This window comes from Magnolia sinica, chromosome 2 (assembly GCF_029962835.1).
Source record: "Magnolia sinica isolate HGM2019 chromosome 2, MsV1, whole genome shotgun sequence".
NCBI lineage: Eukaryota > Viridiplantae > Streptophyta > Magnoliopsida > Magnoliales > Magnoliaceae > Magnolia > Magnolia sinica.
The window spans coordinates 136057957-136080285 of NC_080574.1; the positions used below are offsets into that span (position 1 = coordinate 136057957).

At 40.8% G+C, this 22329-nt stretch overlaps 1 protein-coding gene across 1 annotated transcript; it reads right to left on the reverse strand.

The window, feature by feature from the left end:
- Positions 1-6933: 6933 nt before the first annotated feature.
- On the reverse strand, positions 6934-8013 carry LOC131237801 (E3 ubiquitin-protein ligase RHA2A-like). Its single transcript, XM_058235796.1, has one exon. It carries the CDS (start codon positions 7927-7929, stop codon positions 7435-7437), a length of 495 nt encoding a protein of 164 aa, XP_058091779.1. The 5' UTR covers positions 7930-8013; the 3' UTR covers positions 6934-7434.
- Between the last annotated feature and the right edge of the window lie 14316 nt (positions 8014-22329).

Consider the following 22329-nt stretch of genomic DNA (forward strand, 5'->3'; position numbering starts at 1 on the left):
TTAATCCTTCAATATCGAATGAAACCTTAATGTGTAAGCGAGATGTAACATGTAAAATTAGGATTCAATCAGTGTTTAAAACTTCTAATCATGGATTAATAGTTCTAACTTAACTGTGAAATCTAACAATAGTTGAATCCAAGAGTCGTCAATTCCAACATCACTTATCTTGTAATTCTAAGTCTAAGATGGCCGTTAAAATCGCTTCGAATTCATACGAAATTCTGAAAAATTAAAAAATTTCACAACTTTTGCTCAAGACCAAGAAACACTGATTAGGAAACCTAATCTCCCACCCCCAACCAAAAATCTACACTGTCCTCAATGTAAAAGATATGAGCGTGCAATGCACTTAGGACACGAAAAGTGAATATGAAGTGATGGGAAGATAGTACCTGGCTGATGAATCGAGAGATACTTTCCAAGAGATCGCAGCATGGGCGTCGGTCAGCACGAGAGAGAAAGTAACACAAAAATGACAAAAATAAAACCCTACCTGTACCACTTTCGCAGGTGCTCTCGATTGCATTTAGCATATGCAACAAGCCTTTAAACCCCTAGGTTACCCCTAGTGGACGAGTTGTAGTCTCGTGAGGGTTTGCAGTAATGTTACCCACAAACATTGAACTAACTAATGATAAAAACGAAATGAAATGAAGAGCTGGGTTGCCTCCCAGGAGCGCTAAGTTTACCGTCTTCAGCCATACAAATAAAGCAACTACTCTAGTCCTAAGAAAGCAAGGAAAAACTACTGAGTCAAGCTGCAAGGTTCCTCTTTCGGCCAGTATCTTGATAAGTTTCTCAGTAAGTTCCTCAACAGGATCATCCAAAAGCCCTTTTTGCAATAGGCTTGGACGCCTTGGAGCATGACCTTCCATAGAAACTTATGTACCTCATTAAAATTTTGTTGTTGATTCGCTTGAGGTATCCAAAGTATATGTGATTCACCTGTGTCAGAAAAAGTTGCAAAGTTACTATCCCATGGTGAATCAGAGACTACAGGTAGATTAAATTGAGAAAAATTTTCAGGAAGTAGTGTAGTCTCAACACATTCCGAAGTAGCAAACTTCAGTTCAATTTTCAGCTCCTCCTCCCCTAATGGTAAATATTCAGGGTCTATGGAAGAAGGGGCTTCAGAGTAAGGGTTCACTCGGTCAGTGATGACTACCGAGATGTCGTCTTGCAAGGCATTCACTATGTCTCTTATCATGGGATCATTTGAATCTGCAAAGTATGCCAAACAATCATCAAAAGAGTTGGGACATTCAGCTGAGGGTGACTCATTTTCCACATTAAAGCTTGTGATGATCTGCCCAAGGAATCCATTGTCCTTAAAGGTAAATGGAGGTGTGCTCTCTTGCTCCAGCCCTACACAGATGGATTGAAAATCAATAGGGGAAGCATCGATGTGATCACTTTGTTCATTGAAACTACTCAATCGAGGTGTTGAATTGTCAAACGTGTACAGCTCAGATGGTGGCCTCAACTTAGTGGTTTCAATTTCCAAGGTCGTAACGAGCAACTCGACCTTCTCCTGAATCACATCATCATTTAATTCAAAAGAGTGGTCCAAACATGTTTCACAAGAGTTAGAAGGGTCGATTGTAAGGGGCTCAGCCTCCACCTTAAAATCAGACATGTCAGGTGAGGGGAGTGGCTCATTATGACCGACCACTTCATGTACATCTTGATCATTGACCTGGACCAAACTTGAGATTGATTCTAGGGGACTTTGGGCTGTATATTCATGATCATCATCCCAATAAGCATCATTGTCTAATTCCGTGCAGTACACACTTGGGATGGGGTCGCTCTCCTCACATTCTACACCTAAGTTCGGTTGAGGTTTGAAAAAACTAACCTCTACGTCATCATTGAGATCCTGTGTGTCATGTGAGGAAAGTGTGTCATCATCACTGTATTTGAAAGATACCCACGCATCTTGACCATTCCTTTGAACAGTCATCGAGATCAACTCATCGGAAAATTGAACCATATGTTCATTGATAGAATCCAACTCCTCATTTGTAATTCCAGAGTTCTTCCAAAGCGAGTTAGGATCACTTTTCTCGCATTGTATTTCTGGAATGAATTGTGGTTGAGATAACCGAGCCTCCTCTATCTTATCAAGGCGCGAATTAAGCGCTTCCAACAATTTTCTCATTTCCGTGAGATAGGCCAGGCTATGCTGAGCTAAATCCTCTTGGATTGTTTCTGGTTGGATATCAATGGTAGGATATCCAAGAGGATAATCATTATAACATATAATTGGTTCATCTTCCAAATTTTGATGTTTCCCCTGGTAGTAATACTGATCATACATGGGAGAATATGATGGTTGATAATAATCCTCGTTTCCATAATTATGATCATATACGGCCCTATTAACAGATGGAACATAACGTTTTAGTCGGTTCTCAATGTCTGTTCTTGATGGAGAAAAATCTTGAGGTATACGTTGAATTCCACAACCCTCAGGCATTCCCCAATATCTCTTATCCATCTCGGCATATGCACGTACCCACGCTTCCATGGTAGAACCCTAACTCTGAGTCTAATTCTAAGAAAAATTGAAGAAAAGATCCTACAGAAGTATGAAAAGTAAGAGGAGAAGAAGTTGTTACCGGACTAGAGATTCTTATATTAAGATCCTGCAAAAGAAAACAACAGAAATTAGTTTCTAAATTTAAAAATTCTAAAATAATGTTAGTTTTTAAACAAAAAGTCTACAAATAGAAATTTCTAAAAATAAATTAGGAAACAAAGTTAGATTCTAAAAGAGTTAGAATTAGAAAGTTAATAAAAATAGAAAGTTAGTTCCTAAAAAGGAAAGTTCCAGAATTAGAAAATTTCTAAAAATAAAGGGAAGATGAGTTAGTTTCTAAAATTAGCAAGAAACTCTAAAAAAAGAAATAACTAACCAAATTTCTAAAAACAAAAGAGGAAAGTTTCTAAAAATAAACTATTTCTAAAAAATAAAAAATAAAATAATAAAATTAAAAAAATTAAAAAAAATAGGAAAATACTAGAATTAGAAAATTTCTAAAATTCAAACCCTAATTCTAAAAATAGAAAAAGTAGAGGAATCAGAAAAGGATTACCAATTTAGAAGTTTATGTCAGGATCCTACAAAACAGGAAACAAGTTAGTTCTAAAAATCAAATAGAAATAAGAATCTAAAACTAAAGTTAGTAAAATCCTAATCTCAAACTAATTCTAAAACTAATTAATCCCAGAAAACGTAACCGTCAGTCCCCGGCAACGGCGCCAAAAACTTGTTCACTCCCCAAGTATAGGGTTGTGATGTAGTAATAAACTCGGTAAGACCGAGGTCGAATCCACAGGGACTGATACCTGTACGTTATCTGAAACTAGGTAGAAATAGAACTAGCCTAAGATGTAATCAAAATCAAATGTAAATTTAAGGAATAATTGTGGAATAATTATCTAAAACTTTAAGGAATTCAGAGGAAGGAAACTAGGGATTCAGAGGATCCACTTGTAGAGATCAGGGAGAAATTATGCCTGCTTCAGAAATCATGGAATTGAACTAGACTTCCTTTGATATAGTTTTCAAGAGGTGAATGGTATATGAATTAGGATGGATTCCATCATCTAACCATGCCCAGGAGACAAAGCAAACAACAGGATTAAACTAATTACCAACCAATCAATGTATGAGGATCGGGAAGTATCGTCATCCTACCATGCCCATGGAGCAATGATGAACAACAGGGCTTCCCGACTTCATAAACATAAAAGGGGAAAGAAATATTGAGCCATTGCAAACCCTTTGTAATTTCAGTTTCAACAGACCATTAAAGACTAAGAAAAATATTCTTTATAATAATCACTAAATCAAATTCAGTTTATGAAATTTAAAGGCACAAAGTAGAATCTCCCATCTTCCTACAAGCTTCACCTCCTAGCCCGAGCTAAGAGGTCTAGCCTAGCATGATCCTGCTAGAACCAAATAAAAAATATGAAAGGAAAGAAATAAAAAGAAAAAGAAAAAGGAAAAAAAAACTCCAGAAACCGGCTTCAAAATTCGCCTCCACGGCTGCACTTCCTGTCCCAGATGATGGCTCCCTTTCTCTCTTCTCTGTCCTTTTATAACCCGATGTAGGTCGGCTGGGCTGTTTGCGCAGCAAGCAAGTCGGTTGTTTCGTAGTTGGAGACGTTTTACGCAACAGAGAAAACCAATAATTTTTCAGTTTTGTTTGCACATGCAACCATGATCGAAGTTGGACAGGAAATCCACTCCGTCCACTGAGCTCACCTAGAAAAACCGGTCGTATATGGATGGTTTTGGATCGGATCTTTAGTGGTACGGAATATCTCTCTCACTGCCGTCTATCTTGCGTTTGAACGGATGAAAATATATCTCTGCTGCCTCTTGAAAATTCGTCACCTAAGTTAGGATGATGGGGAGCGTGGGCTTCTTATGGACGGTCCAGATCAGACCGTTGCTATCCTATGGAGGCCTATAGAGATCAACCGCGAACTCTGTTTGCGAACAGAGCTTCCGCGTCCGCGCTGTGATGGATGGCGGCCCACTGATTGATGTCAGGACGAAAATCCATTCCGTACATTGGAATCTACTCAAAAAAACATTTTGGAAGGGATATTTTTGGAGTGAAATTGGAGTGGCCCATACGATATTTTATTCCGCCGTCCATCCTACGTTTAACGGCTAGGATCTTACAATAACTTGCATGGTGGTAAAACGACACCTAGGCGAGGGTCTACCCCAACCTCTCGTCACAATGGACGGTCCAGATCTGTCTTTTGAACAATGCCTGGGCCCCACAAACGCCAGCCGCAAGCTCTGTTTTCGCGCTGGCGAAAATTTGAATTGGAGAGGATGACGTCCCTGTGTTGCCATGCAGTGTTAGTGCAAAAAGTGTACTATATACACTGTATGATGATTATGAGAAATCCACACCATCCATCTTGTTCTTCTCATGATTTAAGGCGTTGAGACCGAAGATGAGGAGTATCCAGAGATCAGGTGGGTCCCAGATCAGTAAATTGTGGGCTGATCTGTCCGTTGGGCCCCTTCCACAGCGATCCAATGGATGAAAATTTACGTGTACGGTTAATTTATGACCCTCAGGCCATGTATAAAGTTTTGAGCTGATCGGATGGCGAGAACCCCGTGATCTTGCATTTTGGACGTCTTTTGGGCCACTTAAGCTTCAGTTTCTCGATTTTCGCGGACTCCTAGTGTATAATTCCGTTGCTCTTGGTCTTCTAGAGTCCGTTCCTTGCCTTGGTGCTTCTGGAGCGTCAAATCCATGCATTTACCACCCTTTTTCAGTCCAGGCTCTTAAACACACCCAGATCCAAGTAATAACTGGGGTCTAATATGCAATATTTGACCCTCAACAACATGCCACAAATGTAGTACATCATCAGTACCACTAAAACAGCAGCAGCGTACCATCAATATCACCTGGAGTAAAATCAGGATTAATTCTCCAATCACCAGGTGGGCCACACCGACGGAGCGGATTGCCTGTCACCCCGGGCGCAGAGGTATTCCTGTGCCCGGGACTATGTGGGGCCCATAGAGATAGGCGTGACATATCTACTCCGTCCATCTGTTTTGAAAGACCACATTAGGACAGGATCCTGAAATCAAGTAGATACAAAACTCATGTGAGCCATGCCAGACGAAACAGTGGGGATTGAACGCCTGGAATGGCAGAAGCTTTGTATCAGGATTATATTTGTTACTACAGTTTATCTGAGTGGTGGTAACCCTGTGAACGGTTTGGATGGCACGTAAATCATGGTCAGCTCCAGGAGGGTTTCAACCGTGACGTTTCTGTTACCATTGTTTAGTTGGTGTGGTATACCTGAGTTTTGGATCTACATGATTTTTCTAATCCTATCCTATTGTGATCTTTAAAAACAAATGGACGGAGTGGATTTTTCGAACATCTCTGTGGGCCCGTAAAGAAACGCGGGCACAGATATCTCTGTACCCCGCGTACACAGATGGCCCACCTACTGATCAGATCAGCTGATTCTACAGAAGGGCGATCTTGACGGTGACGCCTATCTTTTCCTTTTTACGGATTTCCTACACAAGTGGCATGATGCCAGATGGTACCGTACCAGAAATTGCGGTGCCGCCGCCTGCAAATGATCAGTTCCCTCTTTTACAAATCCCCCACACGTGTACGCTCATGATCTTCATGCGCTGGCACATGTCCACGTAGGACACATTTCAGACGTGGACATTCATCAGATGCAATCAAACCATGAACATGCCTGGCCCGAAATCAATCCGGTCCGTCCATCTGCACGAATACGAGTAGAGTGAATACATGTTACAGAGCCTTGATTGATTTCTTTGACCCGAAATTTCTTTCGTATATGTGTGGTCCACCAAAAAAGGACCCCAACGTGATGCCCGGATCTACGCGGTGGGATCTGCCTGATAAGCGGCCTAAATCCACCGTAGGTAGATACCTGACTATGGGGTCCACCGTGATGTATATGCATTACATCCACGCCGTCCATCCGTTTAGAAAGCTCATTATAGTGAATGATTCCAAAAATGAACCAGATCCAAATCTCATATGGGCCACACTAAAGGAAACATTGGTGATTGAATACCCACCATTACAAACTTCCTGGGGACTGCCGAAATGTTTATTTTGCATCCAAACAGTTGATAAGGTGAAAAAGACCTGGATGTAGGGACCATATAAATATCAGCTGGATCCAAAACCGTTGTGGCACACAAGAATTTTTAATGGTCAATCAACACTGTTTCCTGTGGTGTGGTCCACCTGAGATTTTGATCTGCTTCATCTTTGGAATCGTTCCATAAAATGAGCTTTCAAAACGGATAAACGGCATGGATGCAAGGCACATACATTACGGTGGGCCCCACCAAGCTAAGGACTTCTGATACTCATATCACATTTCACACCACCATCTGCTCACAGAATCGTATACGTGTGGACCAAGTTCTTCCAACCCACACGAAATTGAGAAAAAAGAAATAAAAGCGAAAAAGCCGACAACGACACGTCGTAAAAACCAAAGATCATACGCCACCATCACCATCATGCATGCATTCATGCCCATCGAAACGTTGCATGTGAAATCTCTCTCACTCTCTCTCTCTCTCTGCACAAAAGAAAGCTGAGATTTACAACAGTAGAAACAAAAAAGACCCTTAAAAAAAAAAGCACCAGGATATCGACATTTCACTCCCACATTTTTTTGATAGATACACCCATTCTGTACCTTTTGATTTACAGAAAGCAAAAGGAAAGGACGTATCGATCAAGAAAAAAAAAGAGTGAGCTTAGATAATGGCTTCAAAGTTACAGCTAAAACCACATCACATGCCATCTCATCATCAGCATGCATCATGCATGGACATCATCAAGTCGGTGAGAACCACGTGACAGGCTACGCTCCCACGCGCTGCTCCGTCTCCACCACTCTCTCTTCTTCTGACACCAGCGGCGCACGACAGAGCGGGCAGTTTAAGTTCTGGTGATCGAACCACCCTTCCAAGCAAACCTTGTGAAAAACATGGCAGCATGCTAACCTGCGCACCTGGTCCCCATCCCTCAACCCACACAAGCACACCACACAATCAGACGGCCCAGCATCACCATCCCCATCATCACTTCCCCCTTTCCTAAACGTGTACACGCGGCTGACTTTAAGCTGCTCCGTCAGCACGATCAGACCAGCTAATCCTGAGCCCACGGCGCCAAATAGCCGGTCCCCGCCAACGATCACATCCCCTCTCGAGCCGCGGAGTCTGGAAAAGCCAATCGATTGGAAGAGGCAAAAGATGAGGGATTTGAGATAACATACGCAGTGAGCGGCGAGAGCTACGAGAAGTATGGGGATCGAGTCAGAAGACACGTTGCTCAGATCGCCAGGTAGACCCATCTGGGATTTTTCTTTTCTTTTCTTTTCCTTTTCTTCTCTTTTGAAATGGGATGAGAAAAGAGAGTGTTTGTGGGGATTTTAAAGGGATTTTAGAGAGAGAGAGAGAGAGAGAGAGAGAGAGAGAGAGAGAGAGATTCGAGTCATGTGAGCCGTTGTTTTTATTAGAAGGGTGGGGTATGGCGTGGACGATGGAAAACGTAACAGGACAAGGTTGCTTGTGTAAGAGTGGGGATGGCAACGTGGCAGACGTGGACACGTGGCATGGCCCAGATAAATCCAAGCCGCTCTTCAGGTCGGCTCCACCGCTTGGATGCATTCTCCCAGAAATTAGGACGGGTGGGAGAAACCGATCGAGGGTCCATATTTAACATGCTTGTCCCTTTTACGGATCTGATCAGCCCAGTTTTTTATACGTGGAATCTAGACGGTGTGATCGGGATGATGAACGGTTTAGATCCATCCCACGTGAAAAAGTATTCTCGATCGAGTACGTTTTATCCGTTCGTTGGGTGGGCTTTCTAGGGCTTTCTGTTGGAGTCTTCGTCGGAAGAAAAGCGAGGTGGATTTGTCGTGGTGGGGGCTATGGTTTTATGTGACGCAAGATAGGATTCCAGAGGAGTGCGGATCCTCTTTGTCCTGAGGCAGGAACTCCCAGACTCCAATGAAAACGTTTTCATTGGTCAAAGTCACTCTAAGTGCCACATCATCAAATTTTTCAATATATTAAAAAAAGTACATTCAATGGGAACCATCGCGTAGACGTCAAACGGAAGCGGTTTACGTGCTGTGTAACTCAGTAGGGTAAGCGTAATGAGTAAAGTCTGTGGAGCCCACCGTCATTGCCATTCGTGCATTGTATTAACTCCATCCATCTCTTTTATCATCTAATTTTAGAGTTTTACAGAAAAAATTAATCATATCCAAAGATTAAGTGGACCACAGCACCTGAGAATTGAATTCTACCGTTGAAAAGTTTTTGGGGTCCACAGAAGTTTTATATCAAGATGATATTTGTTTTATCCATTCATCCATGTCTTTGTGATCTTATGAACAGTTTGGATGAAAAATAAACATGATCGAAGGCTTAGAAACACTTTAATAGTGAAAATCAATACTACCACTCTTTCCTTTGGTATGACCTACTTGAGCTTTTGATATACTTCAGTTTTAGGCTTAACTTTTAAAATGATCTGAAAAAATGGATGGGCAGCGTCGATGAACTACATGAATTCACAGTGGGCCCAGTAGAATTTACTCAGTATAATAAGACTGAGTACGCAATTCGATTTCACGTAACTAACGGGAACATGCTGCCAAAGCCTTTTGCACCAAGATCCTGCGCAAGGATTCCGAATGGGCCGCTGCACCGTTTGTGATAAATCCAACTCGTTTATCCATTTTTAGATATTATTTTAGAACATCATACCAAAACTAATGCATATACAAAACTCAAATGGGCCACACGAGAGGAAATAATGGGGATTTAGTGACCACCGTTGAAATATTTACATGGCCACAAAAGTTTTGCATCAGTCTAATATTTTAGTGTTCTCTTCATCCTAGTAAAAATGACCTTATAAGCAGTTTGGATGGCATATAAACATCAAGAGGCCCGGGAATGTTTCAACGATAAGAATTTCTTTCTCCAGTGTTTAATCTTATATGGTGTAGTTGAGTTTTTGATCATCCTAATTTTTAGTTACATGTCTTAAAATGAGCTCTAAAAATGGATGAATGGATTGGAATTCTTATAAACATCACGGTGGACCCCACCATACATCCCAGCGATGAAACTTCATGCAAAAGGCTTTCCCTAGTGAATCCGCGTCCACGATTTCCATTGGAATCGTATTGGCTACTCCCCTGCCACTTGGTGCTATGTGGGTCCACCATGATGTATGTGTTCCATCCATGCCATCCATCTATTTTTCTAGATCATTTTATGATCTGAGACCAAAAATGAGGTATAACCCAATCTCAAGTGGACCACATTACATGAAACAGTGTTGAATGAACGTTTACCATTACAAAATTTTTGGGGACAATAAAAGTTTTTAATCAAGCTGATCTTTGTTTTTTCCCTTCATTAGGGTCTTTATGACCAAACCAACAGATTGGATGTCAAATAAACAGTACAGTGGACCTTAGGAGGACTTTAATGATGGATATCCAATCACCATTGTTTTCCTATGGTGTGGTCCATATGAGATTTATATCCCTCTCATTTTTGGGATCAACCCCTAAAATTATATGTAAAAATAGATTAACAGAATGGATGAAACACATGCATCATGGTGGGGAAGTGATGTCACCCATTTATATGGGTCCCACTATAATGTATGTTTTATATCCACACCATCCATCCATTTGGAGAGATCATTTTAGGGCATGAGCCAAAGAATGAATCAGATCCAAAACTCGAGTGGACCCCACCACAGAAAACAGTGGAGAGAGTTACGCCCACCATTTATTACGACTGAATCCAATCCAAACCTCGTCACTCTGTCTACTAAACCCGTCACTTTGTATTGCAACCCCGTCACTTTGTCTACTAAACCCCGTCACTTTGTACTGCAACATCGTCACTTTGTCTAGTGAACCCCATCACTGTGGTGGCGTCCACTCGAGTTTTGGATCTGATTCATTCTTTGGCTCATGCCCTAAAATGATCTCTCCAAATGGATGGACGGTGTGGATACAAAACATACATCATAGTGGGACCCATATAAATGGGTGACATCACTTCGGTAGCGAGTCTCACTACTCAATGTGGCGCTGAATCCCAAATGGAAATGAAAGCAGATTGGCTACTCCCCCTACCACCAGCCCGGTGGTGGTGGTGGTCGGTGCTCTGTGGGTCCCACCATGATGTATGTGTTTCATCCATTCTGTTAATCTATTTTTACATATAATTTTAGGGGTTGATTCAACGTTCATTCAACACTGTTTCATGTAATGTGGTCCACTTGAGATTGGGTTATATCTCATTTTTGGTCTCAAACCATAAAATGATCTAGAAAAATAAATGGACGGCATAGATGAAACACATGCATCATGGTGGGCCCACATAGAACCAAGTGGCAGGGGAGTAGCCAATACGTTTCTAATGGAAACCGTGGACGCAGATTCGCTGGGGAAATCCTTTTGCATGAAGTTCCATTACAAGGATTTATGGTAGGGTCCACCGTGATGTTTATAAGAATTCCAATCCATTCATCCATTTTTAGAGCTCATTTTAAGAGATGTAACCAAAAATTAGGATGATCAAAAACTCAACTAGGCCATACAAGATGAAATAGTGGAGAAAGAAATTCCTACCGTTGAAACCTTCTTGGGCCTCTTGATGTTTATATGTCATCCAAACTATTTATAAGGTCATTTTTACTAGGATGAAGTGAAAACACCAAAATATTAGACCGATGCAAAACTTTTGTGGCCATATAAATATTTCAACGGTGGACACTAAATCCCCACTATTTCCTCTCGTGTGGCCCATTTGAGTTTTATATATACATTAGTTTTGTTATGATGTCTTAAAATGATATCTAAAAATGGATGGATGGGTTGGATTTATCACAAACGTCGCAGTGGCCCATCCGGAATCCTTGCTCAGGATCTTACTGCAAAAGGCTTTGGCAGAAAATTCGGGTCCCTTTTAGACACGTGAAATCGGATTGCGTACTGAGTAAATTTTACTAGGCCCACTATGAATTCATGTGGTTTATCCACGCCGTCCATCCATTTTTTCATATCATTTTAGGAGTTGAGCCCAAAACTGAAGTATATCAAAAGCTCAAGTAAACCATACCAAAGGAAAGAGTGGAAGTATTGATTTTCACCATTAAAGTGTTTCTAAGCCCCCAATGATGTTTATTTTTCATCCAAACTATTCATAAGATCACAAAGACATGGGTGAATGGAAAAAACAAATATCATCTTGATATAAAACTTCCGTGGACCCCAAAGACTTTTCAACGGTAGAATTCAATTCACACTGTTTCAGGTGGTGTGGTCCACTTGATCTTTGGATATGAGTTGTAAAACCCTAAAATTAGATGATAAAAGAGATGGATGGAATTGATACAATGCAAAAATGACAACGACGGTGGACTCCATAGACTTTACTCATTATGCTTACCATACTGAGTTACTTAGTACGCAAACCGCTTCCGTTTAACGTCTCCTTTATAGTTCTTATTAAATGTACTTTTTTTAATATATTTAAAAAATCGATGACGTGGCACTTATAGTGATGTTGACCAATGAAAACGCTGGAGTCAGGGAGTTCTTGCCTCCAGGACACAGAGGATCGGCACTCATTCTGGAGTATGATGTGAGTTTGATACGTGTTAACGAATGGTGGCCGTTAATGTGGCCTACACGTGGCACACGATTGCGTTGATCCAGAGCTTCCCGTTTTTTTTTTTAACACACGCACATACACCCCCACACACTCACGCCATAGTGGAACTTCACCACCTATGGATACTCGAACCCTTGACCGGGTGTTGAAACTAGAGGTGGACATTGGTCCGGATCGGATCGAATTGTGGCCAACTCGATCAGAACCGTAATTTCAATGCCTTGAACCAAATTCAATCCGATCTGTGACCAGATCTAGGTCACCCGACTTGGGCCGATCCGACGGATGGTTGACCTGACCTGAACCGAGTCTGACTTGGTCAGGAAAACCGAGTCGGATTGGGTGCGATTCGGATTGTATGATTTAATCCAATTGATTCATGTGGTGTGGTCCACTTCAATCTTTAATCTACCCTATTTTTTTTGTTCAAGGCCTAAAATGATATTTCAAAATCGATGAACGGCTTAGATAAAACATATACATCAAGGTGGGCCCCACATGGCTCTGAAAGAACATCTATCTACCGTAAACATGTTTTTACCAAGCCGTTGACGTGCACTGCACGGCAGTGACTTGCTTCTTGCGCAAGCACAGCTACACAGCATGACATTTGTAGGTATCGACGTTAACGTGTTCTGTGGGTCTGATCATGGGGTATGTGTTATATCCAAACCGTTCATTCATTTGGTGAGCTCGTCTTAAGGCTTGAGACGAAAAATAAGATAGATCTAACTATCAAGTGGACCACACAAATTGTTTAATGGTGAAAATCATTCGCTGTTGTTATTTGTGGTGTGGTCCAAATGATCTTTGGATATTATTCATTTTTTTTATGGTATACTGTAATGATCTCTAAAAATATATGAACAGTGTAGATATGATAAATATATCACTGTGGGGCCCAGATAACTCTGCTCTTCTTTGAACCGTTCGTACAACTCGGAGCTCGAGGAGTGCCCGGAGCTCGAGGAGTGCTGGAAACTGGCTACTCCCCCTGCCCCCAGCCATTGGCTGGTGGTCGATGCTCTATGGGCCCCACCATGATGTATGTGCTTCATCCATGCCCTCCATCTATTTTTATACATTATTTTATGTGATGTAAAAAAAAAATGAGGTATATCAAAATCTCAAGTAGACCACATTTTTGGAAATAGTGTTTAATAAACGTTGACCATTAAAAACGTTTTGGAGGCCATAAAAGTTTTTGATCAAGCTGATATTTATTGTTTCCCTTAACCTAGTTCCTTATAACCTAATCAACAGATTATATGTCAAATAAATAATACATTGGGCCTTAAGAGGATTATAATGGTGGATATCCAATCATTATTGTTTTCCTGTGGTGTGGTCCACCTGAGATTTGTATCCCTATCGTTTTTTTTCTAAAGCCCTAAAATGATCTGTAAAATGGATGAACGGAATGGATGACACACATACATCATGGTGGGGCCCATAGAGCACCAACCAAGGGGAGTAGGCAAACCATCTCCGCCAGTCTTCGCACACGACACGTACCTACAACAGCTATATAGCTGGTGTGTGGTACACCAACAAATCTGCCTCTGCTTGGTACTGAGTAAACTCTGTTGGGCCCACCGTGAAAATGCATGTGTTTATCCGCTCCAGACAGGGTCGGATCGGATCGGAACGGATCCAATCGGATCGGATCGGTTCGGGTAAGCATGGATCCATATCCGACCCGAAAAACCTTCGGATCTGAAGTGTCCTACTCGAGCCACACCGATCCAGGCCGTCGGATCGGGTCGGATCCACCAGATCGGGTCAAGATTGCCCAACTCTAGTTGAAACTCCTGAGAGTCTACCACCCGAGCAAGAGTAAGGATCCATCCGGAACGTCCATTTGTGTTCACTAAATCACCATAGTTGGATTGTATGACATCAATTTGATATTCAATAATTTTAACGGTTGGGATCTCCTTATCAGCAGTTAGATTTTGGCTTATCCTTATGCTCGATCCATAAGGTGGGCCACTATAATACACGGTTGGTATCTATTTCCGTTACGGACGTAGAAGACTGAACAGGGAACTCTTTTATTGCTTTAGAGGATACTAATTATAGCGCTTGTACTTCAAGCGCGAAACACGAACGCATGAAAAGTGCATATATTTAATATATATTAGATATCTGGAACGTCCAATTGATGTAATTCACATCCTATACTTGTAATCCCAAAAAGCCATTTGTTGGATATATCAGGTACAAAAAATAGACGGTTTGAAAAATATCACATTCAAATCGCATTTAAAATCATAACATGATTTATGCAGCATAATATTAAGGATTATAAATATTTGATGCTTTTTACACATATTGAACGGTCTGGATCTTTCCTAAATGCTACACGTCAGCATGTAAGACGCATTTGTCATTGGCGATTGACGATGAGGTGTTTTCAATAAAGCAAAGTTGCGGATGATACGATGGACGAGTAGAGAGCAGTGACATACGCACGCAGAAGGCTGAACCGGGAACTCTAATTGCTTGAAAGGAATTCTAATTCTAGCGCATGTATTGTCAAGCGCGAAAGACGCATGCAACACACGTGCGTACGTGTAAAATATAATAGATATCTGGTACATCCAATGTATGGAACTCACATTGTATATTATAAACCCAAAAACTTAACTTTTTATATCTTTCAGGTAGACCATACACATTAAAAAAATTGGACGGTTAAGAAATTATCACAATAGTCGACATTCAACTGGCATGTAATCCTCAAAATATGAGATATACAGTAAAATGTTGTATCTAATAAATATTTTCTTATATATTCATCTATTTAACGGTCTGGATCCTCTATGAACGTGACACGTAAGTACGTGAGATGCATTTGTTTATGTCGCACGACGATGAGATGTATTCAGCGTAAGTAAGTTGGTGTAACGTAAAGTTGCAGGTGGTCCGGATTGCGTTTTTGCTTCTGTCGTGACTCAGAATCGCAGCATGTTTATCCTCATTGGAGCCATATGCTGAGATCGCCCGATGATCTGAACTGTCCGTCCTGTATATTCTATGATACATGGGCATCTTTGGAAACTCACGGTATTCCATATTGTTCTTAAAGAAACTCGGTTGAAAAGGACACCAGTTATAAAAATGAAAAGACGCGAGTAGTTGATAGAAATTCAGAAGTAAGTTAATGGCCGATTAGGAGTTGATAGTCATTCAAAAGTTCAGCTAAGCAATCAATATTTATTCAACAGGCCGATTAAGCTGTAGATAGTCATATAAGAGGCCGATCAAACAACCACTTGTGAACTTATTTATTCAAAAGGTTGACCAAGTGGCTGATAATTATCTAAAAACTTGATTAAGTGGCCGATAATTATTTAGGAGCTCAACTAAGCAGTCAAATAGAATATAATCGAGTGTTTATTAGAACAGGTGGCAAGAAAGTGTTCAAAACATTATGTAATGGTGAAATGATCACAGCAATTATTAAAATATGAAAAACATCTAAAGAATTTGTAATACTAAAAATAACCATCAAAATGTGAGAAGCATTCCGATGATGTGATGCAGCTAAAACTATAAATAACAAAGGAATTTAATAAATCAAATAGTCTTATACCAATTCAATAAAAGTTAATACATTTTTTAATTATTTTTCATTTACATTAGAGAGTATAATCTTTACTCTGTTTTTGCCCTTATATTTCTTATTATAATTCTTTACTTTTGCCGGATAAAGTAAATAGGTGGCTATGGTTATTCCAAACTGGAAATCGAGCACGAATAGAATCTAAGTGTCAATGATTAGAACCTTAAAATGATTAATTTTAAACGTTTAACTATAGAAATGGAAGGTCATGATCATCACTGAAGCGCAACTGTGACATCATGGCTTACTGAAGACGGTTCCGAAAAGATGGACCATTCAAATCATAGGGCCACCTCAGCACGTGGGCCTCTGTGGAGCGGCGTATGATCTCTTTCCTACATCGCGACTGATGCAAAAGAACCCGGTAAAAACTGTGGGCTCCACCACGAAATGTTCTCTGCGGTTTCTCGACCGGTTTAAGAGTTACGAACTTACGATAACCTTTTTTTTTTTTTTAAACACGCGCACACACCCCACACACTTACGATAACCTTATCCCAGTGCAAAAATCCTATGTGGAGCCCACTTGAACGTGCATATGATCACGGTGTACCATTGGATATGTGGCATCCACCATCAATTTCGAAAAATCACCCCGATTGGATGATCAAAACCATCCAATAAGACCAGTAAAATGGACCGTAGAAATTTTTAACTCTTGCTGTTCATCTTGCAAGCCCCTCGATCTGAATGGTTTTGATTCAAAGCAGGGTAACTTTTAAGCCACACGCAATCCACAGTGGACCCTATCTATCCAACGGTCGGTGTAATTATAAGTTAGCTTATTTGGGCCCCACATATGAACTTGCACCACAAATATTCATACAGAATCATGTTTTGTTTCCGGCTCCAATCATTCCATTTCATTAATTTCTTCATTTAGACGATGCTTGCCTAGTGTCAACCTTTAAAAAAGTGTCGCTAATCCAGGCATATGGCAGCTCATTTCCACGCTATCACATGTGCAAGCATGGCATATGTGTGTGAGATCCAAGCCGTCCATCAGGTCGATCTCATAGTATAAAGATACCTGACCGAAAAGGCTCACTCATCACATGGGCTACAATGTTACGGACGAATGGACGGCTTATAAATAACCTACCTGACCAATCGATCGGCTTGATTTTTTGGCAAGGGACCGGTTGGATCACGTGCGGTGGTGCGGAGATGGATGTCTTACACGTGTGGTGGTAGCAACCGGCATCACCAGAGATGACAGTAAAAAATTAAAATTAAAACAATATATTAACGACTCTATCACCATCAATCCAACGGTAAAGCAAAGTGGGGCCCAGATTTGATTGGCTCTTTGTGAAGGAAGCGGATTGGCTGGTGTACCTCACACCAGCTACATAGCTGATGTATTGACGTCAGTAAGTTCCGTAGGTTTGATTATGAGGTATGTGTTATATCCAGACCGTCCATCTATTTGGTGAGCTCGTCTTAAGCTTTGAGATGGAAAATAAGACAGATATAACTATCAAGTGAACCACACTGCAAAAAGCAGTGGGGTATGGAACATCTACCATTGGAACCCTTTTTGGGGTCACAGAAGTTTTGGATCAATATGTAATTAGGTTTTCCTCTTCATTCAAGTCTTTGTGGCCTTATGAACAGATTGGATGAAAAATAGATGTTATGGTGGGCCCTACGAATTGTTTTACAGTGAAAATCATTATCTCCGCTGTTATTTGTGGTGTGGTCCAGATGATCTTTGGATATGGTTCATTTTTTGGATAATGGTCTAAAATGATCTCTAAAAATAGATGAACGGTGCAGGTATGATAAACACATCACTGTGGGGCCATGTAACTTTGATCTCCTTTGAACCGTTCGTACAACTGGAGCTCGAGGAGCATCAGTGCTCGTCTTTGCAGAATTGGATTGGCTACTCCCCCCGCCACCTGCACGGTGACTGGTGCTTGGTGCTCTGTGGGACCCACCATGAGGTATGTGTTTTATGGCCCTCAAAAAGTTCTTAATGGTCGATGTTCATTCAACATTGTTTCCTATAATGCGGTCCACTTGAGATTGGGATATAACTAATTTTTGGCCTCATACCATAAAATGATCTATAAAAATAGATAGACGGCATGGATGAAACACAAACATCACGGTGGGGCCTACAAACAACGGTGGCAGTGGAGTAGCCAATCTGTTTCCCGTCTTCGCACGACACGTACCTACAGCAGCTATATGGCTGGTGTACAATCCGCTTCCCTTCGCGGAGGAAGTGTTTTCTAGTTGAACGATTGGGGCCCACTCATTCTTCAAATGAAATTAAAGGGCAATCTGGGTATTTAAAAAGTATTTCCGTTATCTGTACAGATACATACACGTCTCTATCTATAACAATGTACGAAAGAGAGCTAAAATACTACAATAATTCACCATTATTTTAAAAATACTGATGATTCATTTCCTCATATTCATGATCACGTACGGCTATCCATATCCATTCAAATCGTGGATATAGATAGTGAGCCTAGGAAATTTTTAACGGTGGGCGTTCACCACTGTATCCTGTGGTGTGGTCCACCAGAGTTGGATCTGCCTCATTTTTAGGATCGTACCTTAAAATGAGATGGGAGAATGGATGGACGTGGTGGATAAAACACACGCATCATGGTAGGATCCAAGGAGCTTTTCCAGCACCTTCATTGCTACTCGATGGGTCACTACCGAATCAGAGTCCTCAAATTGTGGGCCACACTTAGATGGCGAACGTCTCTAAAATCACTGGCACTGCAATCAAACACTTCTAACATTGCTACACGAGTTGCCAGACAGACACGCGCGTATCTTTGAGACGTATAGGTTGCTTTTTGGGTAGTGCCCATCATTACTGAGCCATGGCTCATACTTCAGGCGGTTGGAAGTGTCCAATTTTCTGGGCCATGGTCCATCATGATGGCCGCTAATACACCAGAAACTTTACCAGCAGCAAAGTACCAAAACTTGTTGCAGCGTGACATCTTTCTCACCAACGTGACATCTATGTGGGACATCAGTACCATGGAAACGATGGGCCCCACCATGAAGATCACTTGAAATAAGTAGGATGCTGATCCTGTCATTTGATAGGCCATTTCTTTGAAACAATGGACAACGGACAGTCTAAATCAACACCTACGTATGGCCCACCAAGAGATCGAATCACCCTGATTTTCGGCAATGATAATATTTATGGTGGGGGAAAATCTTTTTAACGGTGCTGATTTTTCATATTGGCAGGAAAGATGGCACGTTACCACGATTTACGGCACCATTGCGTGGAGATCAACGGTTCTAATTAAAAGGAGACTTTGCGTAATCTGCGGCTTAAATCTGCTCTCCTTGCGAATACCAAGTGCACTCGCGCAAGTACACTTTTCAAGTGCACTTACCACTGCACGTGCGAAGTACAGAATCCAAACCGTTAGGCTGCTGGGCCCCATGGATCATATTCTCCATAAGAAAAAGTAAGCTGTCCTCTCATCTTCTAATGGGACATAAAAACGTGACAAACACGGACCGTCGGTCAATTATTCTGCACACACGTGGCCCACAAGATGAGTACGTTGGTCCAATCATCGCACCGCGGGTTGTCAAAACCTAGAGTCCCACCTGATGATCGGCTTCGATCTACCACCTTGGCACGTGGGACCCACTTCCTAGTTGCACTCCTAGGTGTGCACCTAGCAAGGGCTCTCTTATGCGGAGGTGGATGTCATCGAGATCTCCGGTATCCACCGACCACCCTTTTTAGTCGTTTTTTACCCTCCGCTGTCTTTGCACTGATCAGCCACCAACGGTTGCGTTTGAACTTTCATATACAGCCATTTCTTTTACATCAACATGTATATCAGATCCGTCCAAAAGGTGGGACACATCATGGTAATTACCAATTTGAAAATCAGAAAAATCCACCCATTGAATGGGACACAATGTCAAGAATCAGTTGATAGCCGATGCTATGACTCAATGTATTGGTGTGGCCTATTCAATTAGCGTGTCAGCCTAATTTTTATACCACGTCAGCATCATTGTGTGTCCCACTTTCTTACTCAAGCTTAAGGCCTGTTTGGATGCATAAAATTAGCTAACTTATGAAATTGAAAGTTCCTTAATTTATATTTTCATGAAATTGTAATTTCATTAATTAGCCAATTCGTTGTTTGGGGTTTAGGTTGTCAAATTCATGATTTTTAAAAAATGGGTTTGTCTCCAAACATTTTAAAATGAACATGTTATGACTTATCATTGATTTGAACAGTTCATTCATTCATACAGCCAGGAGTAAGCTATCGTGCAAGAGTCACACAGATTCGAGTGATCCTAGTTCTTTGAAAGGGGCCAACTTATTACAACCATACGTTTGTTTACAAGCTATAAATTGTACGGTTAAGATCTTCATATTTAAGAAAAAATAAAGTGAGATTCATCTACTAGTTGTTTCAAGATAGCGATTAGGCTTATTTTGTTTTTTTAAGACAATCTTAATTATTCATTTTCATAGCTTAATCTAATTGTATGAATGAATGGTTCAGATTGACATCTGGCCACCGCTTGTGGTGTTTAGAAGGTACTGGGACATTGCTAACATGCCTACAATTACAAAGATGGGAATGTTTGCAAAATCCTTTTAAATTTATTATTGTTGGGCTAATTAAATTTACATTTTAGAAACATAAAACAAGTCCGATGAAATCAAATAGGATTATAAACCATGCAATTAATGGCTGTCCATCTTAAAAGTAACTTTCAACACATGATCTCAACCATCCAATTATTTGCTAAGAAGATGGATGATCTATATATTGATTTTTAGACCATCCATGACATGGGTCTACTGTTGATTTTTCATACATTAGAAAATCATCCGTCACATAATAATCTTAATCATTCAATCAATTGATAATAAATGGATGGTCGATATATATTGTTGGGGAAAAAATATGACAAGTCCAAAGACTCGGTTATGTAATGGACCACCTTTATTAAAGTCGATCGAAAAATTCGAGCCTATAGTTTGGATCAAGCATGATAAAGCCGAAGGAGAGACTTGTTCGGATCTGTAGGAGATAAATCCCGACCGAAGTTGAGAGTCGAGAGCCTTAGGCTGGTAAAGGACGCATCAAGCTGACTCGGTTAATGAGGTAGCAACGTCTAAAAATACCTGTTAAAGGTTCTAAATCAGAAAGCTGCCTGACCGACTATAAAAACAATTCATGTATGGTTGGATGTAGTATCGACTGTCGGATTGAAAGAAAACATCGGCCCTAAACCGACGCAGTTTTGTCCGATACTAGACTAAAAGTCTCCTATGTGAGCCAGCCGAGACTATGGATCTATTGAGGCCAAGTCAAGCAAAGGAGAGGCGGCGTAATCTTAAACGTCATCCCGAGAATTTTGTAGAAGGATCCCCAATCCCGAAAATCTCAGAATCGGGGAGTATCCATAAACGAAATACCAACTAAATCAAATCTCCAAAAGGTTAGGAAAGAATCCCTATACTGCGGGATCCTCTTCCTCTTATAAATAGAAGAGATTCCAATGATGAAAGGTACGCAAAACATTCTCTCCAAAACCTCCTCAATATTATAAGACCCAAATTCCTAGCCTGACTTTGGCATCAGAGAGTCCCCTACTCTAGAAAGGGTCTCCTTTGTCTTCTCCCCGTGTAGGTACTCGAAGGTATCCCAAGGGACGACCAAATATTCGCATCAACATATATTATTCCTAATAAATCTCTTATTTGTGATAAAGACCCTCCATCATGTTGTACCCACCTTTTATTGTCCATACCTTTCAAAAATCACTTTGGATTGAATAATCCTAACCATCATTCAGTCAATGGCAAGGAAATGGATGGTCCATGTTCAACACACTAAAAAATACTCTGATATGATGATGCTCTATACTGATAATACTATTAATGTCATTGATTAATTGTGTAAATATTTATATCTAGGCATACGTGACCCTTCACTTCAAATGATCAAAATACCCAATGGACGGTCCATATCAATCATTGGATGAGGTGCTTTATAAGTTCACATGCACACAAATGCATTGGAGCATTGCTCATGTATAGTACATCGTACCATCTTCATATGTCATCATCATGTAGAGAATTTTATAGTACCATCCATCTTTCCCGTCAACCTGCAACTTGCATAGAGCATCAATGCCATGAAAAGGGTAAGAAAAGTCCATGGAGATCATGTCCTCCACATGTGGCATGTTTGTGGGAAACATGGCAAGGTACCACAGGTTGTGGTACTATTGCCTGCAGGTGATGAGTGATGAGTTCTCTTCTGAATATATTTATGCAAGAAGAACCTTCTAGTCTGTCATTGGACGCGGTTTGTGGGGGCCATCATGATGTATGTTTTTATCCATCCCGTCCATCCTTCTTTCCAGATCA

Coding starts and splice junctions, on each gene's coding strand:
- LOC131237801 (XM_058235796.1), bottom strand. CDS start 7,929: ATGGGTCTACCTGGCGATCTGAGCAACGTGTCTTCTGACTCGATCCCC.